We start from the raw sequence: 19,901 nt of genomic DNA, 5'->3' as shown, positions 1-19,901 counted from the left end.
TTTCCAACATAAACCTCCGAGGGACATTCTTTTGATCAACTAACAGAGTCATTGGACATATCTCGATTTCCACATGAAACCTACTTTGCTTTGTCATGGCCTCCGAATTGCCGGGCCAAATAGATACTGAGAAGGTTTCGCCCTCTCGTTCTATGTGCTCGAATTGAATATTGGAATATTCCAGCATCCCTGGTCTGGATATGGAACTTCTCATGAGTCCTCGAGACAGGGGGCGTCTTTCTTGGCCCCTCATTTTCTTCCTCTCTCTTTCCCTTGTACTCTTTGGCTCTCTCTCTCTTTCTCTCTCCGTGATACAGATGTTAGGGTCCTTTGGCCAGTTCTCTCCGGGATGGAGTCGAAGTGCATTGATGAACCCCAATATATACTCGTTGGCCCTCCAATCTGGAGTCATGTTCTTCGTCGACTGGTACATTGGTACACGGGTACACTGACTCTTCTGACGAGTCTCCATGTCTTCCTTCTTGCCCATGCAAGAACTCCATAGTCTGTCCAAAAGATCTCGCTCGCAGCGCTCCTCTTGTGCAAGGAGGGCTTCTCCTCGAACAACTCGAGGATTGTAGTATTCCTTTGAACTCCAGTGATGAGCAGACTCGTTTCCACCACGAGAGGCTTGGACGCTCTCGCCCGGAATTCGCTCCTTCTCCGTCTGCTCGTCGCTCGATTTTTGTTGTGGAGTTTCAGTTCACGAACTGATCCCGACTCACGTTAGTCAGTCCGTTCGAGTGTTTTTTCCAAGCGGAGTGTGGTCTATTTTGTTGTCTATGAAGTGTTTGGGAGACCTGAACTTGAAGGACTATTTCATGGGGACCATTTAAGAACCCAGTTGGGTTGACTCAAATCTGAGGGAGACTGAGCGAAAAAAAAAATCCAAATCATCACAAGGGACACGACTCAAAGAGAATTGCTGATGTTGAGCCTTTTGGAACCCCCCCCCATGAAGTGAAGTGATCTGAAGTGAGGGAAGAAGAGGATTCCATAGAACGTCTCAAAGTGTCTTCATTTCAATCAGGATCCTGCTAGGAAAGAAGTTTTAGTGGGTGTTAGAGGGACAGTCTCCACATATTTAGAGGCCCATTACACTCCCAAAAATGATTGTGAAAAATGCTGACCCTCCAGGCATGGTGCTAGAAAGTGACTAACCATCAATTACCCGGCTATCTGAGGATCTTGTCAAAGATCTTGCCTGAAGTTAGCCTTTCAAATGCAAGTGGGAAACCTGTTTTCCAACCAAGAGAGGCTCCAATTAAAAGTTTTCCAGTGGGCTTGTGTGTTCTTATCAACGATTTTTGTCACCCTTATCCCCATACAATTAATCGAAACAAGAAACAAATCCTCAGGAAGTTTTCACAACAAGGTACGACCGGGTTAGATTTAGAATTCGAGTCACCCCATAATGCACCAATCATTTTTGTAAAGAGTGACTGGCAATGAATGGGAATGACAATTCACGACGACAACTCCCAAAAAGCGAGTCTCCTCTTGCATGGGACACAATTTCCATGAAGCCCAAAGGCCATTCAATCATCTTTGGCCCAGAGAGCCCCTGACAGAGGACAATTGAATGAGCAAAAAACGGAGTGGAGGGCAAAGAAGCACAAAAACGAGAATGGCAATCAATAATTCATACAAATGCCCTACATTCATTCACTTACTTTGTTGTACTATTTGAATGCTTGGGAACGATGAACAGTAAGAGAGAGAGTAAGAGTGAGAGAAAAAATTGTGAGGAGTTGATTAGCCCGAAGGTGCCAGGGTAAGACCGTAATGGTCGTTGAAAGTGGCCCTGGAAGTCGAATTAGGCTGCTGTGACAAGACGCCATTTGGGAAGCTCTCCTCGCGTTTCCGCCAATTTCCAAGTTAGAGACCATCAAACAAGCGTTGCGAATGGGAAGTTCACATGCAAATTCATGCCGTCCGGCTAACTAACTGAGTTGTGTTCACCTTCTTTCACTCCCAATATGTGGCACTTTCAAAGATCTTTTGGAACCTCATTCCCCACGCAATAAAGCTTGACAGGAGATGGAAAAAAATATTTTCCAATCAATTTGCCTATTGTGTGTGCGAGTGTCTGCTATAAAATTCCTTCCATCAACTCAATTGAGCAGGACGTGGGTTGATTTATGACCAATGACGCTCTCGGATTGGTCAGGGGCAGTGCTATCAACTAATAGCAGCTTGGTAGGTGATAGAAAATCCATTAATCACGGCACAAGGCAAAATATGAAACATTCTTGCCCAAGTCCCACCTCAGACTCAAAAACAGCTTTCAGGGAATTGAATTTTCCACTCGTTTTCCACTCTCGCCACCTCGCAGTCCCCGTGAAGCTTGAAGCGGGTGGTGACTTCTCTCGGAATGTCATCGCTCATCATGCTAAGCTAGGTAATCCTGGATGGATGGAAGAAAGACGACAAGGAGCAGGAAAAAGAAGAAGACCCCTGCGAATCAGTCCTATGCGCCATTGGATGACTAGACCTGGGCAGACACCGTCTCATTTTGGTTAATGGAATGTTCTGAATTATGAAAAGCCTGGAGACACTCCGAGAGATTTGTGTCTCGTGATTATAAAAAAGAAATCCTGCCTATCTCGAGCCACCCTCCTAGAGCGGAATGAGCGACCTCAGTGAGTGTGTAGATCACCTTCGTTGACGGCTCTCTCGGGGATTGGAGTGGGTTGAATATTGCGGGACACACTGCATTGGTCAACCGAGATTTGAAAAGTTTCAGAAACGTGTGTCCAAAGCTCGTTTTTGCGTTTTTGTTGTTCATGATGAATCTGACAAGGCGTGTGATGAAGTGATTTCTAATGAGTGAGAAATGTGCTACGAAAAGCGGGGGATTAGCCCGGATAAATGGCTGTAATTCGCTGGAACCTGTGACCAATCCCGATGGCTTTGTTTCTCTCAATCCAGGTTCATGATTAGTTTCCTATGACGAGCTCTTTCGCCAAACAGTTGTTGCCCACTTGATTCCTTTGAAATTGTGAGGGTTGGCCCTGAGTGAGTCGTCATCATGAAACTCAAAACGGCTTTATCCGAACTTCACGAATTCATCGACCCCCCTTAGGCTGGAGAATGGGGAGAGATGGAATTCTAGCGCTTGATGATTATACTTTGTGTGTGAGTATGTGCTCAAGAGAGAGAGAGAGCTTTAGGACCTTGATTCCCTTGATTAAATCGTGGCTTTTTGTGCGGTGACCGCGTCCATCAGCCTACCTGCCTCTCAAGAAAGAATCTCGTCCCTCACACGTTCCATCGTCATTTGCCAACGCCCTTAATTTCTTCTGACACTGATTGGAATTCGGATTGGGAGCGCTTCGTCATGTCAAGATGATGCAAAATGCAGCCAGCAGCCATGCTTCCGCGAAAGATGCATCCGCATCCCTCGCCATGACGATTTTCGACCGGATGGTGAATATCAACTGAGCCAGTCGAGCCCAATTATCTTTTTTTTAATGGCACCACAACCAGCCATCTGTTGTGGCAAACCGAGTCCCAGAAACTTTGCAGTCAAGATGATAATCATGTGCGTAAGGCACTTCTTGCCGAGTCCGCGTGTGTTGAAAAGCTTAAGAAAATGGCTTTCTGGGGGAAAGACAAGCAAAAGGAATTGGCAATATTTATGAACTGGCAATAAATAATGGGTGGATGGTTGGGTGAAGTGAAATTTCGTGTTTCGGCCTGACCCATTCCTTTCAGCTCGAGAAAGAGAGACATGAATGGATGTTTTGCTCAGAATGAAAGGCTTCTACGCCTGAAAACATCATCATTACTCTTGTATCATTACTCCGACACCGCTCCTTTAAGTTGCCCTTAGGCGGGAAATCGCAAGGAATAGGAATAGGGTGCCAGAAATTAGAGATCGGACGGGGCTTGATTCGGCTCACTCTTGTGGTTCAATTTTAAAGACTTTTTAACAGATGCTTAAAAATTTCAGTGAGTGTCAAAGACACATTGATTTGTTTGTACATTTTGAATCAAACTTTTTTTGAATATGGCTATTTAAGCCTCTTTTCAATGAAACGGAAACCATCATGCCAAAATTATGATATTGCCAATTTCTGATTGGAGGAGTTTAGTTGTATCTTTTACACCTATAATCTAATTTTGCTTCTTGCTAATGTCATCAGTATTCAGCCGGAAAATTTCCATGAACCAACTTTTAGAGGCTTACCTTATTGGACCAAGCTACTCGACTCATCTCTACTTAGACTTGGATTGATACTGGGTTAGTGCATGCACTCAGTACTCGCCACTCATTTTGAGGCAAGCGAAGGTACTCTGACTTTTTTGAAAACTTATCCTGTCTCTGCCTGGATCAACGCCATATATATTGGCGAAGAGTGACTTGCCCCTCTGTCCAGGCACGGGACTTGCTGGCAATAATAATATGAGCTGATTAGAATCTCGGATCCCTCAGAGAGGATGCCTAAAGGGGTGGGAAGTGAAAATTGTATAGGCAACCTACCTGTAGGTGCACTAATGCCAAACCCAAAAGTTGGACCTGGACCTTTCAGCGGTAATCATCTGTTCATGAAAACCAAGCGCACAAAGTTTTCTTCTGTAGTGCACTTTCCACGCCGTAGTCAATTAATATACAGACCCGGTAACCCCCTATGGTTGTTGGCGGCGTTTTGGTGGGGAAACGACTCAAAGTGCCGCCGGACCCTAGATTATCTCGGATTGGAAGTAAGAAGCGATGTAGTCCTACCAATTTCGTTTCAAGGACATTCTTCTAGCTCGCGGTTAGTGGTCCTTTTTCCAGGGACCCCACTTATGCAGGTCACTTCATGAAGATCGACCTCGGTCATACTAAAGCTTCATCCAGGAGGGAATGAGCCCCTCTATCGGGGTTCTGGGCCAGCTTAATCGCAGGGTCTCTCCGTGGTTTCCAATGTCTCAAGTGTCTTGTCTCAAGTCATCTCTGGTATGAACCGATCACTCTCTAAATGAAGTCCTGTCTGGTAAGAGTTTGAGATGGAGGTCATCAATTTGAAATGAAGAGTCAAAAATGGTTTGTGCCCAGTCCATAAGCGTAACGGGGTCCTCGTATGAATTAGATTACTCGCTTAGAGTCCATTTTCCCTGGAAAGGTCCCGGTTTTCCCACTTCCCTGGTTCCTCTCAAATCTAGGGATAAAGATCAGCCCAAAAGGGATTCCGTTCAAAATCGAGGGAGCATTCTAACCAGCCTTTGCCATTGCCACTGTACTCGTAGGTGTACGAAAAGAACAAAAAAGAGCCCCACTAACCTTGCAGGTCTGGAACATTTTCAATCCAGGCCTTCCACATTATCGACGATATTTTGCCAAAAAGAGGAGGAGATGATCCATTCCATGGCTTGGTTTTTCTTTGCAAAGGAAATTGCTTCAATTTATAGTAACTACTGTTTTTCTACTGCATTGCAGCTTAGAATGTCTCGGTTCAAAATTTAGCCCCCTAAATTGTGGGAGGCTAAAGTGCTTATTCGGTTAGGTGGAAAACGGTGAACCATGAGATAAAAGAATGATGGTGTGAGTGAGGCGAGGAAATGACAATGTGCTAGCTCCTTTTCTCTGATGTCCATTCACTTGATTACGACTTGGCCACCAGGGACCTACAAAAAAGGCCAAAGCTTCAACTTTTTTCTTTCCCGCACTCTTCATCTCTCTCTTATTCTGGTCTCAGCTGGTATGTACGTAGTACTCCCAGCATGAAAAACAACGATAGCAAAAATAGAAGGCCATGCTCACTAAACTCAAAGGAATGGAATAAGATCTTGGGATTAATGAACTAATCTTTGGTATTAGGGGCTTGAGCGAACGGTCCTCTAAACATATAAATTGGCCCTGTGTTTGATAAAGCGATCCAATGCCGAATGAATGGCAAACATATAAATGAGAAATATCAAGCCGTCCAACGTTCGTTCAGACGTCAAGATCTTGTGTCTCTCTCTTGGGTTGGATGGAAACGATAGCTGGTTGGTTTATTTGGGCTCCACTTCACCACAATCACAAACACATTGCTTGGCTGCAAAAGGAACTAAATCATATGGACCGAGATATCCCATATATTCACCAGACTTGGTGAAGGAGGATCTTTGTTTCAAGACGAGGCACCTCCTCCCACATGATCCCCACTATCCCTCTTTACGTTCGCGTCTCGACTCTGGTTCTCACTTCCAAGTCCAAGACAAATACAATGCAGATAACACCGAAAGTCTAGACTGCTTTCTGTTCCTGGAGCTTGATTGGCAAGAAAATGTTCCTAGATTCTTCACCCAAAAAATATCGGAAAGGAAACTCCATTCATTCATGTGCCCTGGTTAATGGGAACTCACCGACCTGGCACTTCAGTATTGGTCTCTTTGAACATTATGTAGGGGTTCCCGTTTTCGGCGCCCTTCGCTCCCCCGTTCAACCACGCTCCAATACCTTGAGCCTCGGCAAAAGGCTTGAACCAAGTGGATCTTGTCCCACTCAAAGGTCGTTCCATCACTCGGCCCTGGCTTTTTCTTCGTACAGGGAGTTTCAAAAGTCATGGGAAATGGTGCCTTCACCAATAGAGCTCGGAAACAAATGCTCAACGGCGAGGCTGGATCTCATATGCATTTTGGGTTACTTGGAGTTTGCTCTGACATGACTTTTGTTTTCCCCTCTAATTTGTATGCCCTGCCAAAGGCCTATTTTTAGGCCAAGGCTCAAGTTGAGCCAACCAGTTTGCCATGGATGTCCAATGCTCAATCATGCGTATTTATTTGGCACGACGTGGTCGGGGATCAACTCGTTTTGGCCTGGGGAGCTCGCTGGCTGGGCACTAGGACCTCCCAATGGGTTTCAGTAACTGCAGAGGATTCCTCTTCGACCTTCGAAATCAACCGCAAACCAGTGTCGGGGGGGGGGATCTACATAGACCCTTGGAAAGGCCTTGCCCTCGATTCCTTAGCTCTTGTTTGACATTGGGAAGCCAAGAAGCGATGAAAGGATGATGAATAATTGGAGCCCCAAAAGTGATCCATTGATCGGAACCTCCTCCTCTTCATTTACTTTATATATGCTCATCCATCCTCATCTGATCATGGCATATATGAATCTATTACCTCGAGGTTCTGATTGTTGGAGCTAAAACGGATTTGGGGTCAAATTTGACGGTCATCACTTAATGGTATTTGGAATTCGCACTAGAAAAGTAAATCCAATGGGCCTTCTGATCGTGACCGATTTGTTCTAATCAGTCAGTGAAGAACGTTCAATACTATATCTATTGTTTTTAATCCATCTCTTCCGTTTTTGTTAGAATGAGAGGCACTCTAATCAGACTCTGGATCCCAAAATCGTCAAGTTGAAGAAGATATTTGTTCAGTTATTGAACATTTGTAAAATGGTGGCCCCTCTGTAGCTGTTGGAAGGGTCATGGGACTTCGTCCAATCTGATCCTTCAAGCATGGATATTTCCCCCTGACCCTCATTCTATGAGTTCGTCTACAAAGACCCGGATATGAGGGGAAGAAGTCAAATGGCCTCTTTTGGCATTGGTTTTATACCCTTTGGTTGTTCCTTTATGGTTGGCCAAGGGATGAGTGAGAAAGTGAAAAGGAACTTTTCTTGCGGCCAAAGGGGTGCAATATATAAATCATAAAAGTTACGCCATGTTTAAGCGAATCATTCTTCGTTTCCTCGCTGGTTGACCCGCCGCTTTGTTCCAATACAGATACAGATACCAATGCCGTTATCTCTCCTCCCCAGATTGAAAGGAACTGAAGAGTGCGCAGAGTTTTGGGCGATAAGTTTCCCACTGGCGTCGGGAAAGGCGAGATAAAAAGTCAAACTAAAACGGAGGATCTGGCTAATTGGATCAGAGGCCATGGAGTCATCCATGAATTTACGAGGATCTCCCATTACGATCTCCCTGGTCTCTGTCCCAAACGAATGCGGAAATGCGTAGAAGGCATACTGTACGTAGATTGGATAGCGAATGTGGAGCCCGGGAAAGGAAATCGAGACCTCGTTTTCCTTCACGAGTTGTCAGTCCAATAATCAACAAAAACATGGAGCTGACTTTGTCCATGAGTTTCCTCGGAGGCGGATGCGGAAATGGCCAAGCCTAGCTTTATCATATCTTGGTCACTTGGGAATCGACAAGTACTGCTAGAGAGAGAAAGAGGAAGAAGACGAGGAGGGGAGGGTAAGAAGGAGCAAGAGTGAGAGGAGAAAGAGGAGGACGAGGAAAGGCTGGCGAGAAGCCTTAGCAAGTCCACTGGTCCCTGGTCTTGGTTCCTCGGTTTCCCCCAGCTCACTCTCATATCGTCCATTTTCATATCTTGATGTCCAATCCTGATATCATTACATTACGATCAAATGTCGCTTGCCGAGATCCCAGATCCAAAGCTGACAAGGAGAAGGAATGAATCTAGCAATGGGCAGAGGGGTGAGGCAGCGATTATCCTGCCCTCGGTGTTCTCTACAGTATATCGTATTGTAAAACCAGGACGAGACCTCGACAAATGACTTTGTGATGTTTTCACGAGTTGACATCGTACCGCCCATCCCATCGTATTGGAAGCTGAATTCCATTCGAAGAGCGTAGAGTATGCTGAGCCCAATTCTTGAATGGAGTTGGCGAGGAATTGAAAATAGGGGTGTGGGGCATTCAATGGGGTCATTTCATCCTTGGGTCGATATTGTGGAAGTAGCTAATAGCTTCATTAGCATAAGACCATTAACCGGCCAGAATGAGCGGAATTTTACGTCGTCTCGGATGTTGAAAATAGTTTCTCAACTACATACTGGCTGGTCCGTCTGTGTCGCTTTGCATGGCATCCAAGAATGAGAGGAAGTGCACAAGACTCGGTTGAGTGTGAGTCGTACTTCTATCTAAGTAGTGTGTAGTATCCCAATCCACGAAATTGAGGAAGACTTCTTGGTCGGGCGACTCCACTCACGACTCCGGCTATGACTCCGCACACGAGTGAGCCAGTTCAGTGGATTGTGGATGAGACAACATGCATTCAACAAAGACGACCACGACGACGATGGCGACGACGACGGCGACGGCGATTGTGATGAAGACTCGCATAGTTAATGACAAATCGCTTTTTCCCCACCGTTCGTTCCTACTCGTCAAGCGGACTCGTTTGTTCTCTTTGTCTTTGTTTTCCACCTTTACTCTCATGTTCTCCATGTTGTGTACATATGTATTTCACTTTATGCGAAGGATCACACCAAAGAGAATACCACTACACACCTCGACAATGCCCAGTTTTGCTGAGTGCGTCGCCATCATTTCGGACTCAAAATATACAAATGTACGAGTGGGTCGTATTTTCTTCAAAAAGCCAAACCCTCGTTGGTTGGCTCTTGGCGGTCATCTGTTCGTTCTTACCATCATCATCATTATTGTTATCATTATTGCCGTTGTTCAAAGCTCAAATAGAATTGATGTGCGTGTCCGACGTCCCAGGGACAAAGTTCTCGACTTGTGTGCCCGAAAAGTTGTCGAGTTTGCCAGAAAGGGCAAATATTCTCGAGTCGACAACAACGAGTACTACTACAATGTAGTTCCACTTCTACCTACATATACGGTACAGAGTGGGTGATTGAATTACAAAGTGACTTTGTCAGGCTGAGCTAAAGGCTGCTCAACTTTGGCCATTCTCGTTCACAATGGGCCCTAACGAACGTCAAAAGGTGAAAGACGAATTGACGGGTCACATATTTGAGAGCCACGCCATTTTGGGGCTCCTCTCCGTAGTAGGCTCTTTTGGTGGGGTCAATCTGTTTCTGCTTTGGAGAACATCAGTTATGCTCGACTGAAAAGCAAACAAGTGGCTTTTGGAACGAATGAATGGAATTATCAACCCTTTCAAGCCAATCTTCGCATCACTGATGCTCAAAGAAAGGAGCCACCGATCCATTATGCTTAATTTTGGACTGAGATTCATGATGAGCGTTGATCTCTTTTTACGGAAACTGAATACATTTTCATACGAACATCTAGATTTGAATGATGATTTTTAATTATCATGCTCTCCACCGATTTTTTGAACATCTGAAGGGCAACGGAGAAAAGCTCAATTAGAGGATTGATTTGAAATGAGATATTGATCAACTTCCAAGAGCTACGCATAGACAACCTAAATGTAGGAGAACAATAATAAGGATTTCTTTATTCGTTCAAGAGTAAAAAAGGGCCCTAACTTTACTCTTCCCTTGGTAAAAGACAAATGGAAAAGTCTCTTGGGTATTTCATTGTTCCGAAAGCAATAAATCAACCGACTAACTCGTAAAAAATGGGCCACGAACGAAATGAATGAATACGTACCGTCAAGTGTGTCTTGGTCGAGATCAACTTCCAAGTTCCTTCGGAAAGAGAACGAAGATCCAAGAAGCGAGTCCAATTTCGTAGTCAATTCAGGCAGAAACTCCGAAGGGAATACATGAGTAACTTCCACTCATTGTCATCCTGATACAAACTTAGATTCGAGAGCACCTTGAAGAGAACATGATGTACCTACATTTCCAGAGCTGTTCTCGTCAGTCACTTCCAATATTGGGTTTGAGTGTCCCAGTAAGTCCATCCACATCTAAACCAATCAATCATCAAAATGTTTCAATGTCCATATCTTGATTAGTTCCAATACTAATTAGTTCGAAAAATGTAATCACGTAGTTTGGTGAAGCAATATATCTACAAAGTCAGGTCAGCCAGCTTTGGATATGAGATCAAATAGTTCGCAAAGTAACCTATCACTTTCCGCCCGAGAAATCCACAAGATTTCCTAACTGATTGAGCTCTCATATGCTTCAATTTTCGACGGAGGACAATAATATGATAGAGAGCACATGGCACCGCTCTTCGGAAATATAATGGGCAAAAATTGAAACATTCGGGATATTGACCGTCAATTATCGGGGGTTCCAATGACATTTCAGTTTGACGATTCTTTATACTTTCTGAAGAGGTACGAAAAATTATCCCAATTTTGTAACAAAACTACAAAAGGAGAATCAATTGTTAGCAAACGAAAACAGAAGCAAGATTCCGCATATGAATTGTTCGAAATGACCAAAACATTCCGAAACGTCCTTTGGAGCATGATCCAAAAACTTCGTTTTTTGAAGCCATCGCTAATTTCCTTCCCTTCCTTTTCGCACAGTAAAGCAAATGCAACTAAATTCTTAATGCAACGTGATCCTGTCTGTCGTTGGTGGAATGCGGCCCCCGGCCCTGAGTTCATCATCCATCAATTGAACAAGCCCTTGAGCCGTAGTGGGTATTGTGTACTGCACGTACTACTAGAATGACACTTTCAAATTTGAGTTGGGTGCGAGGAAAAGTGCATTGAAACTCGCTCATGTGGCGCACAATCGTCACCCTACCAAATGCCGAGCTATGATTACTCAAGAAACGAGTACAGATACGATAAAGTGCATGAGGTAAAAAGAAAAGTTTGGCCCAAATCCTGCAATACTGGGAGGGGTTATAGGCAAGGCATACAATTGAGGGCGACCAAGATTGGGGTCCGATAAATTGCATTACTTTCAAAACTTCGTGGTACACTCAATATTGGAATGGAGTGGACATTTACAAAAATGGCTGTTGTGCGAACGAAGTGCAATAACTATACCGTAGTGCTTAGGCGCTGGTGTGACATGGAATGTGTCAGAAATGAAGAAACACATGTTTGTCGAACGAGATAAAATCGATCGGCTTAGGTCCAAAATGCCGTCAAGAACCAAGATTGGGTCTAAGAATGCGCCAACTATGCTCATTGTTGAACCCATTCAGGCCAGAGGGAGGGAAATGGGGAGCCAGAGAGCTGAGCGATCTCATCAAGATAATGAGGAGAGCAATGGCCCAAGGAAGAAAGTCATGGCAATTGCTCAAGAAATTTCTTTTCCTCCTCGTCGTTCCTTTGGGCCCTCGCTTTTCGCTTGTCTTTCCGTTCCTCTTTCCGTTCCTCTTTCCGTTTCTCTTCCGCCCCCAACAAATCGATCTAATGTGAAGCGATTAATGCCATTACTCACTGATGTCATCACAGGGACACACAAACACACACACATACCTTGGTTTATGACATGTTATTGCCACAGGAAAAAAACCCAACCATTCCAGCACATCTCGGAATGACGTGGTTCCGCCAGTGGCACAAGGATTCTCCACCACATACCACATGAGTTAATGCCCAAAAATGAATGACATATGTTTCTCTTCACTTCTTTCAGCTGTCGGATTTGAAGGTGGCACTCAATCTCTCGCCCTCACTCTCTCGCTCATCCCTGGCGGAGGATCATCACAAACTTGGCTTTTAGATCATATTTGGACCTCTTTAGAGGGCGAAGGTGCACCGTCTGCCTGTGCCTGTGCGTGTGTGTGCGTGTGTGTGCGTGTTTTCACCCACTCATGATGAGATTCGGAGATCGCCAGCCATAACTTTATTATCAAGATCGATCTTGTTTATGTTGGCTCGTCGTTCGCCGGAAGTCTGCGTTCAATCACCATCTTAAGCACGATCGATGAGATCACAAACAAGACGATGTTCTTCGAGTTCTTGTGGAGCCCGCAAGAAATGTGGAACAAATAGTGACAGCATGGTCAATCTCGAGTGATACATCTGGCAGAAAAGAGAAAGAGAGGAAAGAGAAAGACGAAAAAAAAAGAAGTGAGTGTTCCCTCTGCCTCCTTCTTGTTGTTGAAAATGTTCCATCCCACTCTCGCCATGTCTCGCCTCATCCTCGTGAACTACTCTGAAAAACAAACACAGTGATGTCAATGATGTCAATGATGAGGAGGAGGAGCCCATTATTACTTGCATTTCGTTTCGGCGCCAAATGTCCGTTGCTTTGGCTGACCTACTGCCTGATTTTAGGCCTGTCCTTCAATTTGGGTGCGAGCTCATTACGAACTCGACACAAGCACAGCTTGCAGTCAGACTTTTTGATCACGTTTGCCAATGCCACCGTCTACTTGGGCTGCCATTTGCCCCAGGAACAGATCCTCTGGCTTCACAATGGGGAACAAGTGTCCGGGATTGAATACACGGTCAAAGAGGTTCAAACCAACGTGATCAGTGGATTGGTCGAGGAAAAGGTCAAACCCACCCATGGACGAAGGTGAGGCAATCATAACGTGGATTATGACTCGAGTGTCGCTCTCGGGAAAATGAGAACGAAAAATACTGAGAAAAGAGTCCCGAATTCGAACCCAGAAAGGTGGCTTTCTCGATTTCTCGAAACTAGTTAAGATGTTGGAGTCGAGCAAGAATCATTGAACTTGTGTAAACTTCGCTTTGAACTTAGAGCACGAAAAACGACATACTATATGTAGCTTAACAGATTGTATTCTGTTCATTCAAAAAAAGTGTCTTCCTAATGGTATCAAAAACATCATTTTAGCTCCTCATGGAATATCATTCTCAAGATCGGAGTTCCGAAGTCGATAGAATGTAGGCTAGAATGTGTACAAAAGAGCAAATTAAAACTTGCACCATTCAAGCTGAAACTTACATTGCTAGATAGGAAGATATTTTCAACGCCACTGTATACAAAATTCCGCGAATCAAGGGAAAGAAAGACATTCTGAAGATTCTGATTCTGGTTTTACTACGAAACAGGCCTAAACAAAACAGAATCGATGCCCTCCTGATGTATGCTTTCTGTTAAAAAACTGCCATCGCATTTTACCGTTTAAGATTTTAAACCTACTTTAATGTAAAGCATGCTCTATATCATGTGCCAACTGCGAGACCCCATTATTATTATTATTATTATCATCATTATTATGCACAAAGCGGGAAATGCCACGTCGGCTTTCAATTATTCAAAGCTATCCAAGCAAGTGTCGAGAAAAGGGGCCTCTTCTTCCCGATGAGGAATTCCTTTCTTACTTTCTCTCTCTCTCTCTCCCCTTTGTGCTTATGAATTCGAGCCGTTCAATGCCATGCATCAACATAATGTGGTACTCCTCTACGTATATAGGTATGTGTGTGTGAGTAGTGCGTAGTACACTGTATATTCAAAGCGGGCAGTGTCTGATCCAAAAGAAGGCAGGAAAGCCTTTGTGTGTTTGCTTTTGAATGGTGCTTGAGGATGGTTGAATCCAGGCTAACATGTTTCTTTCCAATGAAATAGGATCTCACTTTAGTCATTGGACCGGCGTTGTCGTTTGTCCATATTACAGTTTAGTATACACGCAACAGAAAATGTATGTTTATGGCTTCTGGTGGTGGTGGTGATGGTCAAGGGAATGGAAAGGGATCAAGGATTAACGTATCATCATATCGTCGAGTGCTCAAGTGTACCGGGTGACAGAAATGTAGCAAAATCGTTGCTATTGAGACCAAACATAAATTTATCACCAGAAGATATGCTGCTTTCTAATTGGCCATTTTTTTTTAGAAATCATATCAATGATTATTTGGGTGAACACACAAGAATGGTGCGAGGAAAATCTTTCCTCGGTCTTGAGTAAGGAAATGTGGCACCCCTCCCTCCTCCACAGATTTCAACCCAATGGACTGTGCCATCTAGTCAAATCTGGAGAGAAGACTGAGGGGAACAGACAGTTTTTAAGAGTCTTCCCGATCTCAAGGCAGCCCTACTAACTATTAACAGCTTGGGAAAATTTACCTGAAACAGAGGTCCATGCCTGCTGCAGAAGTGCTCGTCGACGTTTTCGGACCGTAGTCAAAAAGCGAGGAGGAAATGTGGAGTAATATGTTGATAAAAGAATTGAATGATAATGTTCAATTAATAACTTTGTGCACGTTTACTCCGCAATTTAGCGTGTCCGGTTTCTTTCCTGTCACCCGGTAGATCCCCCTGTGCAGTGTTCTCTTTGATCCCACGTACGCAAGCCGGGGTTGGGTTAAGTTTAGGAGAGAGAGCACGACATTTGCATACGAAAAGTATAATAATTGGTGAGATCTGCTTGTTGAAAGCCATGTGATCTAGAGGCGAAAATATCAGCATTTGCAAATGCCATTTCCAGGTGAACATTACCCATGCGAGTTGTTATATACTCAATTTTGGAGATTTCAAGCATTCTCAATGGAAACAAATTGAGCAAAGACAATAAAAACTGGAACACCATAACGTGCTTGATAACGATGGATTTGAATGGCCACTTTTGAATATCCAGTGAGGGTGAGGACACAGATTTGGATAATCATTCATATTCATAGCTTGATAGCATGCATGACACCTACCTGCTTTCAAGTTTCGAGCTTGTGTCATAATTGGCGGAGTAAATACTCCAGCGAGCTCTCTGAGGCAAAATGAATATACTATGCTTTAAAAGGTGGGCCAAGTGGAAACTGCATATACGTATATGTTTAAGCGCAATGGTCTGTCCACATTGTTGCTCGAGCGTGTCTTGAGCACTCGAGTTTCAGCCACAACCGGAAATAGAGGCACGCAAGACATCGATTAAATTGTTCTGCTAAACTGCCTTTCAACGTACACAGTACATTGTAACAGTACCAACCAGACCAATCAACACAACGTTGAACAGTCGCAGGCTTCCCAAGTTTCTGAAGGCTCGCCCAATTTGATACGGAAACATCCCAAGACGAAAGTTTTTGTTTCGAAGAGAGGTCAGACGGAAAATCCGCAACAGTTGGACGTGTCTCAAGCCTTACTTTTGAAATAGGCACCGGAACTCTCGGCCACCGTCCATTTTTTTGTCTTGGCGTCAAATGCAGTAACATCTATTTTGATCTATTTTCAATGCTATTTTCCATCTATTTACCTGTGAAAGATGCTTTACTTTTCATTAAACTTCAGGAAAGCTTTAACTACTATTGTAGTTCAAAATTAAGCCCATTTTCAACACTGCGCCCTTTAACAAATTGAAAAGCCACAGTCATTGCTGACAAAACTGTAGTGCATAATTGGTATCTGAAAGAAGACAATAAACGGCAATAACATCATAACAACAGCCCCAGAGGGTTTGATTTGTCACCGAGCCATCCCACTCTACTCTAACCTCACTCACCAAAATTTATGCTCTTAGTCACTCACCTGAAGTCTCGTGCTCTACGACGTTTTTACGTTTGCGGACAAAGCCATTTCGAGTTTAATAAATATGTAAATGAATTGGAGAGACACACTCCCTCCTCTGCTTTCAAGCCATTTTAGAATAAGATGATTTGCAGGAAGATGCATCTTCTGTCAAGCGTTGCACCTGTAACCCATTCAAGGGAAGAGGGTTAAAATATTGTTTTCCTTTTACGCATCAGCAGACTTCAAATGAGGCATAAATTTTGAAGCTTCTCGACCTCAGAATTGCTCCCACTGCTCCCGCCACAGAGTTACACATAGGAATATGAATCTCGAGGTAGTTTCATAGTCAAAGATAATGATATTAAAAGAAAATCATAGACCTATTATTGTTACTGCGTCTACTTCTGAATGAATGAGATGTAGGCCCACGCGCAAACATACCTAGAAATCGAAATATATAGATCAAGACACATTAGATCAAGGAACGTTGCTTTAGTGCAGAGGAGCTGTACGGACTGTACTTACGAATACTTACGATCTCTGTGGGAGTCGAGTGACGAATTCTAAAGTTCAAGTCACACGGATGAAAGCTCGAGTAGATTTGCATTTGAGACTTGGGAAACTTTGCGTCCCCATTGCGGGTGAATTTAGATTGAGACTTGGGAGCAGTTTGGTAAAGAAAACACTTTATACAGGCGTTCCGCAATGACTTACAGTCCGTTGCAATCTTCGCTGCAATCTTCGTTGCCATCGAGGGGGATCTGCTTTGACTTTCCCTCTACTAAATCTGTTCCAAGGACCAACCAAAAAAAGGGCCTGGAGAGATTGTGATAAAATATGGGAGCGGTCCATTTGGTGCAAAAGGTCCTGGCTTGTTCCATTTCCAAATTCTTAATCCATTCCATTCCAGTCCCCTTCTCTTGTAATTGAACGTTTCAAACACAACGGACTCGGCGAGGCGGCCCAGGAGTCCTCATAATAGGGTGTTAATGAAGGGGAAAAGACCGTTTATTGACTTAGAGCCTCGACTCAGTTTGAATCTGAGGGCAGGGGACGGAGGGCACACGACAAGCTCTTTGTTTAGCGCCTTGGAAAATTTGCCCTAGGAGGACCTTTTATTTTATCTTTCACGCAGATCAAGGGGACTGACAGACTGCTGGTTCTGTTGGAGTTTCCCTAGTGGCCTCTTTTCCATTGGAGCAGAAATTAAAATGAGTCCAAAGGGGGTGCTGAGCGAGCCACGGGTTCCAAGTGTTCGTGGAACACGTTTGACTGACGTCCTTTTGAAATTAATTGGTTTTAAACACACGCTAATGAACTGCTTGCTGTCTGTCGTTGGGCCAGACCGACGTTTATTTCCAATCATAACCACTATTGGGGGAACAATGACGAGGAACCTTCAGTGATACAAAAAAAAAAGTTCTTGAGCACTTTTTATTCGTTCCCGCTTCGACCCATTTAAGTTGTCTCTAATGGTCAAAGTTTCTCCCTCACCCGCCTTTTTTCCCCTGGCATGGATTACTTTTTATCCCCGGCAAGTTTGCCGTATTTTCTGGAACATGGAACCAACCGGGGAGCCCTTTTTGTCATTACCATGATCAAGCTTAGTACCAGTTCGTGGAACTCGTGCTCTGCAATAAAAAAAGGGTTCATGCATTGTTATCGAGGCTTGATAGAAGTAGGATGGTGATCATCTTGATCGTTGTGATTTCCATGAGGAAATGGTTAGATTGAGCTTGAGGTTTGGTTGCATTGCCTTTCCTGGTTTTTTTGGGAAGACTTTACAGGGTTTCATATTTGTTTTTGGTCAATCAATGGCCAAGATTCGCTATGGGGAGACCAAAAAAATAATAAAAGATTAGCACACAGCTGAATTGGAATTTGTGTTTACGAAAAATTGAGACCTTTAATTATTATTTTTAACTTTCTTGCTCACTAAGGTACAAATTCAGCGTTTTATATTAATGTGGGGATTCTGACCCTTAACCGTGAGAAAGGAGAATTCCCAACTCTTCCGGTTTGACCCATTTCCAGACCATTAATATCCATTACGTGGGTGTTTTTTTGTTACCGTAGTCTGAACGAGCTTGTTACATGAACTCAATGTTCGATCCACCAACCCTCCAGAACTGATTGACAGACTTCATTCATATAACTGGGCATGTGCTTGCTTCAATCAACGAGACATATCGATCCTTGGCATTCGGTGAGGCCCGGAAATCAAGGCTGTGGATCCCATATGTGTAACCACACGCAATCGAGCCTAACTACTACTATCTACTATTGGATTGGGACCCTTCTTCTTGGCTCGCTCTCGCGTCATGTCGTAATTGGACCGTAATTAGCATTCAGACAGCATCGGAACCCACCGAATAAACCTTGATCCTTGAGTGGATGCATGTTTGTGTTTACCCCATCGAGCAATGACCTACTTTAGTAAAGTATTTCCTTAGAACTAACTAACTGGCTCTGGTGGACTTCTGGCTTGAGGTGGACCCATGTCGCCTAAGGCTCATCAGGCCAAAATAAAAACCTTCACTACTTAGTGTATAGTGTGTGGTGTGTTGTGATCGACTAGGATATTGAATGGCATGATTTCTGTTTTGGGTCAATGGTGGGCTCTCGACTCTTCAGCGGGTGGGTTGAGCAGAGAGCAGGGGGAGTGAGTGAGTGCCTCCCCAAGCAGTACGACAAGGCGACGAGGTGAAGCGAGAAAATGGGGCGTGACTCACTTCTGTGTTACTGTTCAACGATGATCGATGAGGCTGTAAGTGAGAGAGGGACCAATTGACATCAGATTGGGATGATGAACTGACTCTCGGACACAATTCATTCGAGTCAAAAGTCACGTACGCCTTTTTTGTGCTCACCCTTTGAACAGCCCAAGGGTTTTTGCATTCGATTTAGCATTCGATTTCCTGCAATGGGTCGTTGAAACATGCAACCCTACGTAGTAATGAGACCGATAGTACGTACTTTGCGACATCCAAATATGGAAGAAGTGTTTGACGGAGATTTGCTTACGAAAACCTAGAGGGCTAGTAGGAAAACCCAAGCACAGAAGGGTCGTTGACTTTGGAGCGAATTTTATTTTCAAGAAAACGGTGGCCCATTATCTTTGTAATCTTGGAAAAAGGTTGTATTATTTAGATCTACCCTTTGTAGATTTCTTTCTTCAAATGGAAACCGATATAACTATACTGTATATGCCTATATGAAAGTCCCTAATTTTCTTCTTGTGTGAACGTAAAACATTTTTGCGTTTTACTAAGAACTTGGTCTTCCATTTTTCTGGTTAGGCTTTTTCCTTAGCGAATTGAAAAATTAAAGAAAAACTAATCACTGAAAGCGCAACTGCAATCGATCAAAGTGGCGCCTAATTAAATCATTTAAAACTGGTGGATGGAGAAAACCATGTGGCTTTTATTGATTTTACATTTCTCCGATTGTTTTGTTGAAAACTGAACTGACCAAATGGAAAGCGGAACGAAAATTGAACAGGACAAAAATGCCATCATGGCAAGTATGTCTAGCATGGGAAGAATTGGCCTAAATAACGACAGTGGATCCACCATATGCGTGGTGGGCGAAAGCAATAAATTACTTGAGAAATCTTGCATGAAAGCTTTGAAAATATTGGACTTGGCAGCGTTTGAAGTGGTCCACAGCTTTCAAGTTTATCGGAAAACTTTCAATTGATACCACCATTCAAAGCTTTGGGTCTCCCGGCTCTCATTGGAGATGGGGAAAAGCAGAAGGAGCCAAAGACACATTCAAACACTAAAGCCTATTTCCGGCCATCAAAAAAAGTGTTCCCTTAAACGTAGAAGCCATTTGGAACTTTAAAAGACGGAAGACTTGGCAAACTTCTCTCTTGGCTTAATCTTCCAAAATATGGATGAAC

General features: G+C 43.7%; 1 protein-coding gene and 1 long non-coding RNA gene across 2 annotated transcripts in view; one reads left to right on the top strand and one right to left on the bottom strand.

The window, feature by feature from the left end:
• The first annotated feature begins 425 nt into the window (after positions 1 to 425).
• Positions 426 to 19,901, top strand: part of LOC131881849 (uncharacterized) — a 22,475-nt gene continuing 2,999 nt past the window's right edge. Inside the window, exons 1-2 of the mRNA XM_059228834.1 lie at positions 426 to 1,375; positions 12,221 to 13,108. Coding sequence (XP_059084817.1) covers positions 12,762 to 13,108 — 347 coding nt within the window. The 5' untranslated portion in view covers positions 426 to 1,375; positions 12,221 to 12,761. The remainder of the gene's footprint in view (positions 1,376 to 12,220; positions 13,109 to 19,901) is intronic.
• On the bottom strand, positions 9,202 to 12,229 carry LOC131881851 (uncharacterized). The gene is made up of 3 exons (XR_009373405.1): positions 12,061 to 12,229; positions 10,317 to 10,484; positions 9,202 to 10,043 (listed from the first exon to the last, which is right to left on the bottom strand). It is a non-coding gene; the product is annotated as an uncharacterized LOC131881851 (long non-coding RNA).

The sequence above is a fragment of the Tigriopus californicus genome, chromosome 6 (assembly GCF_007210705.1).
Source record: "Tigriopus californicus strain San Diego chromosome 6, Tcal_SD_v2.1, whole genome shotgun sequence".
Classification (NCBI taxonomy): Eukaryota; Metazoa; Arthropoda; class Copepoda; order Harpacticoida; family Harpacticidae; genus Tigriopus; species Tigriopus californicus.
The sequence above is the reverse complement of the archived record's forward strand: the minus strand, read 5'-3'. Positions and strand labels throughout refer to the sequence as shown.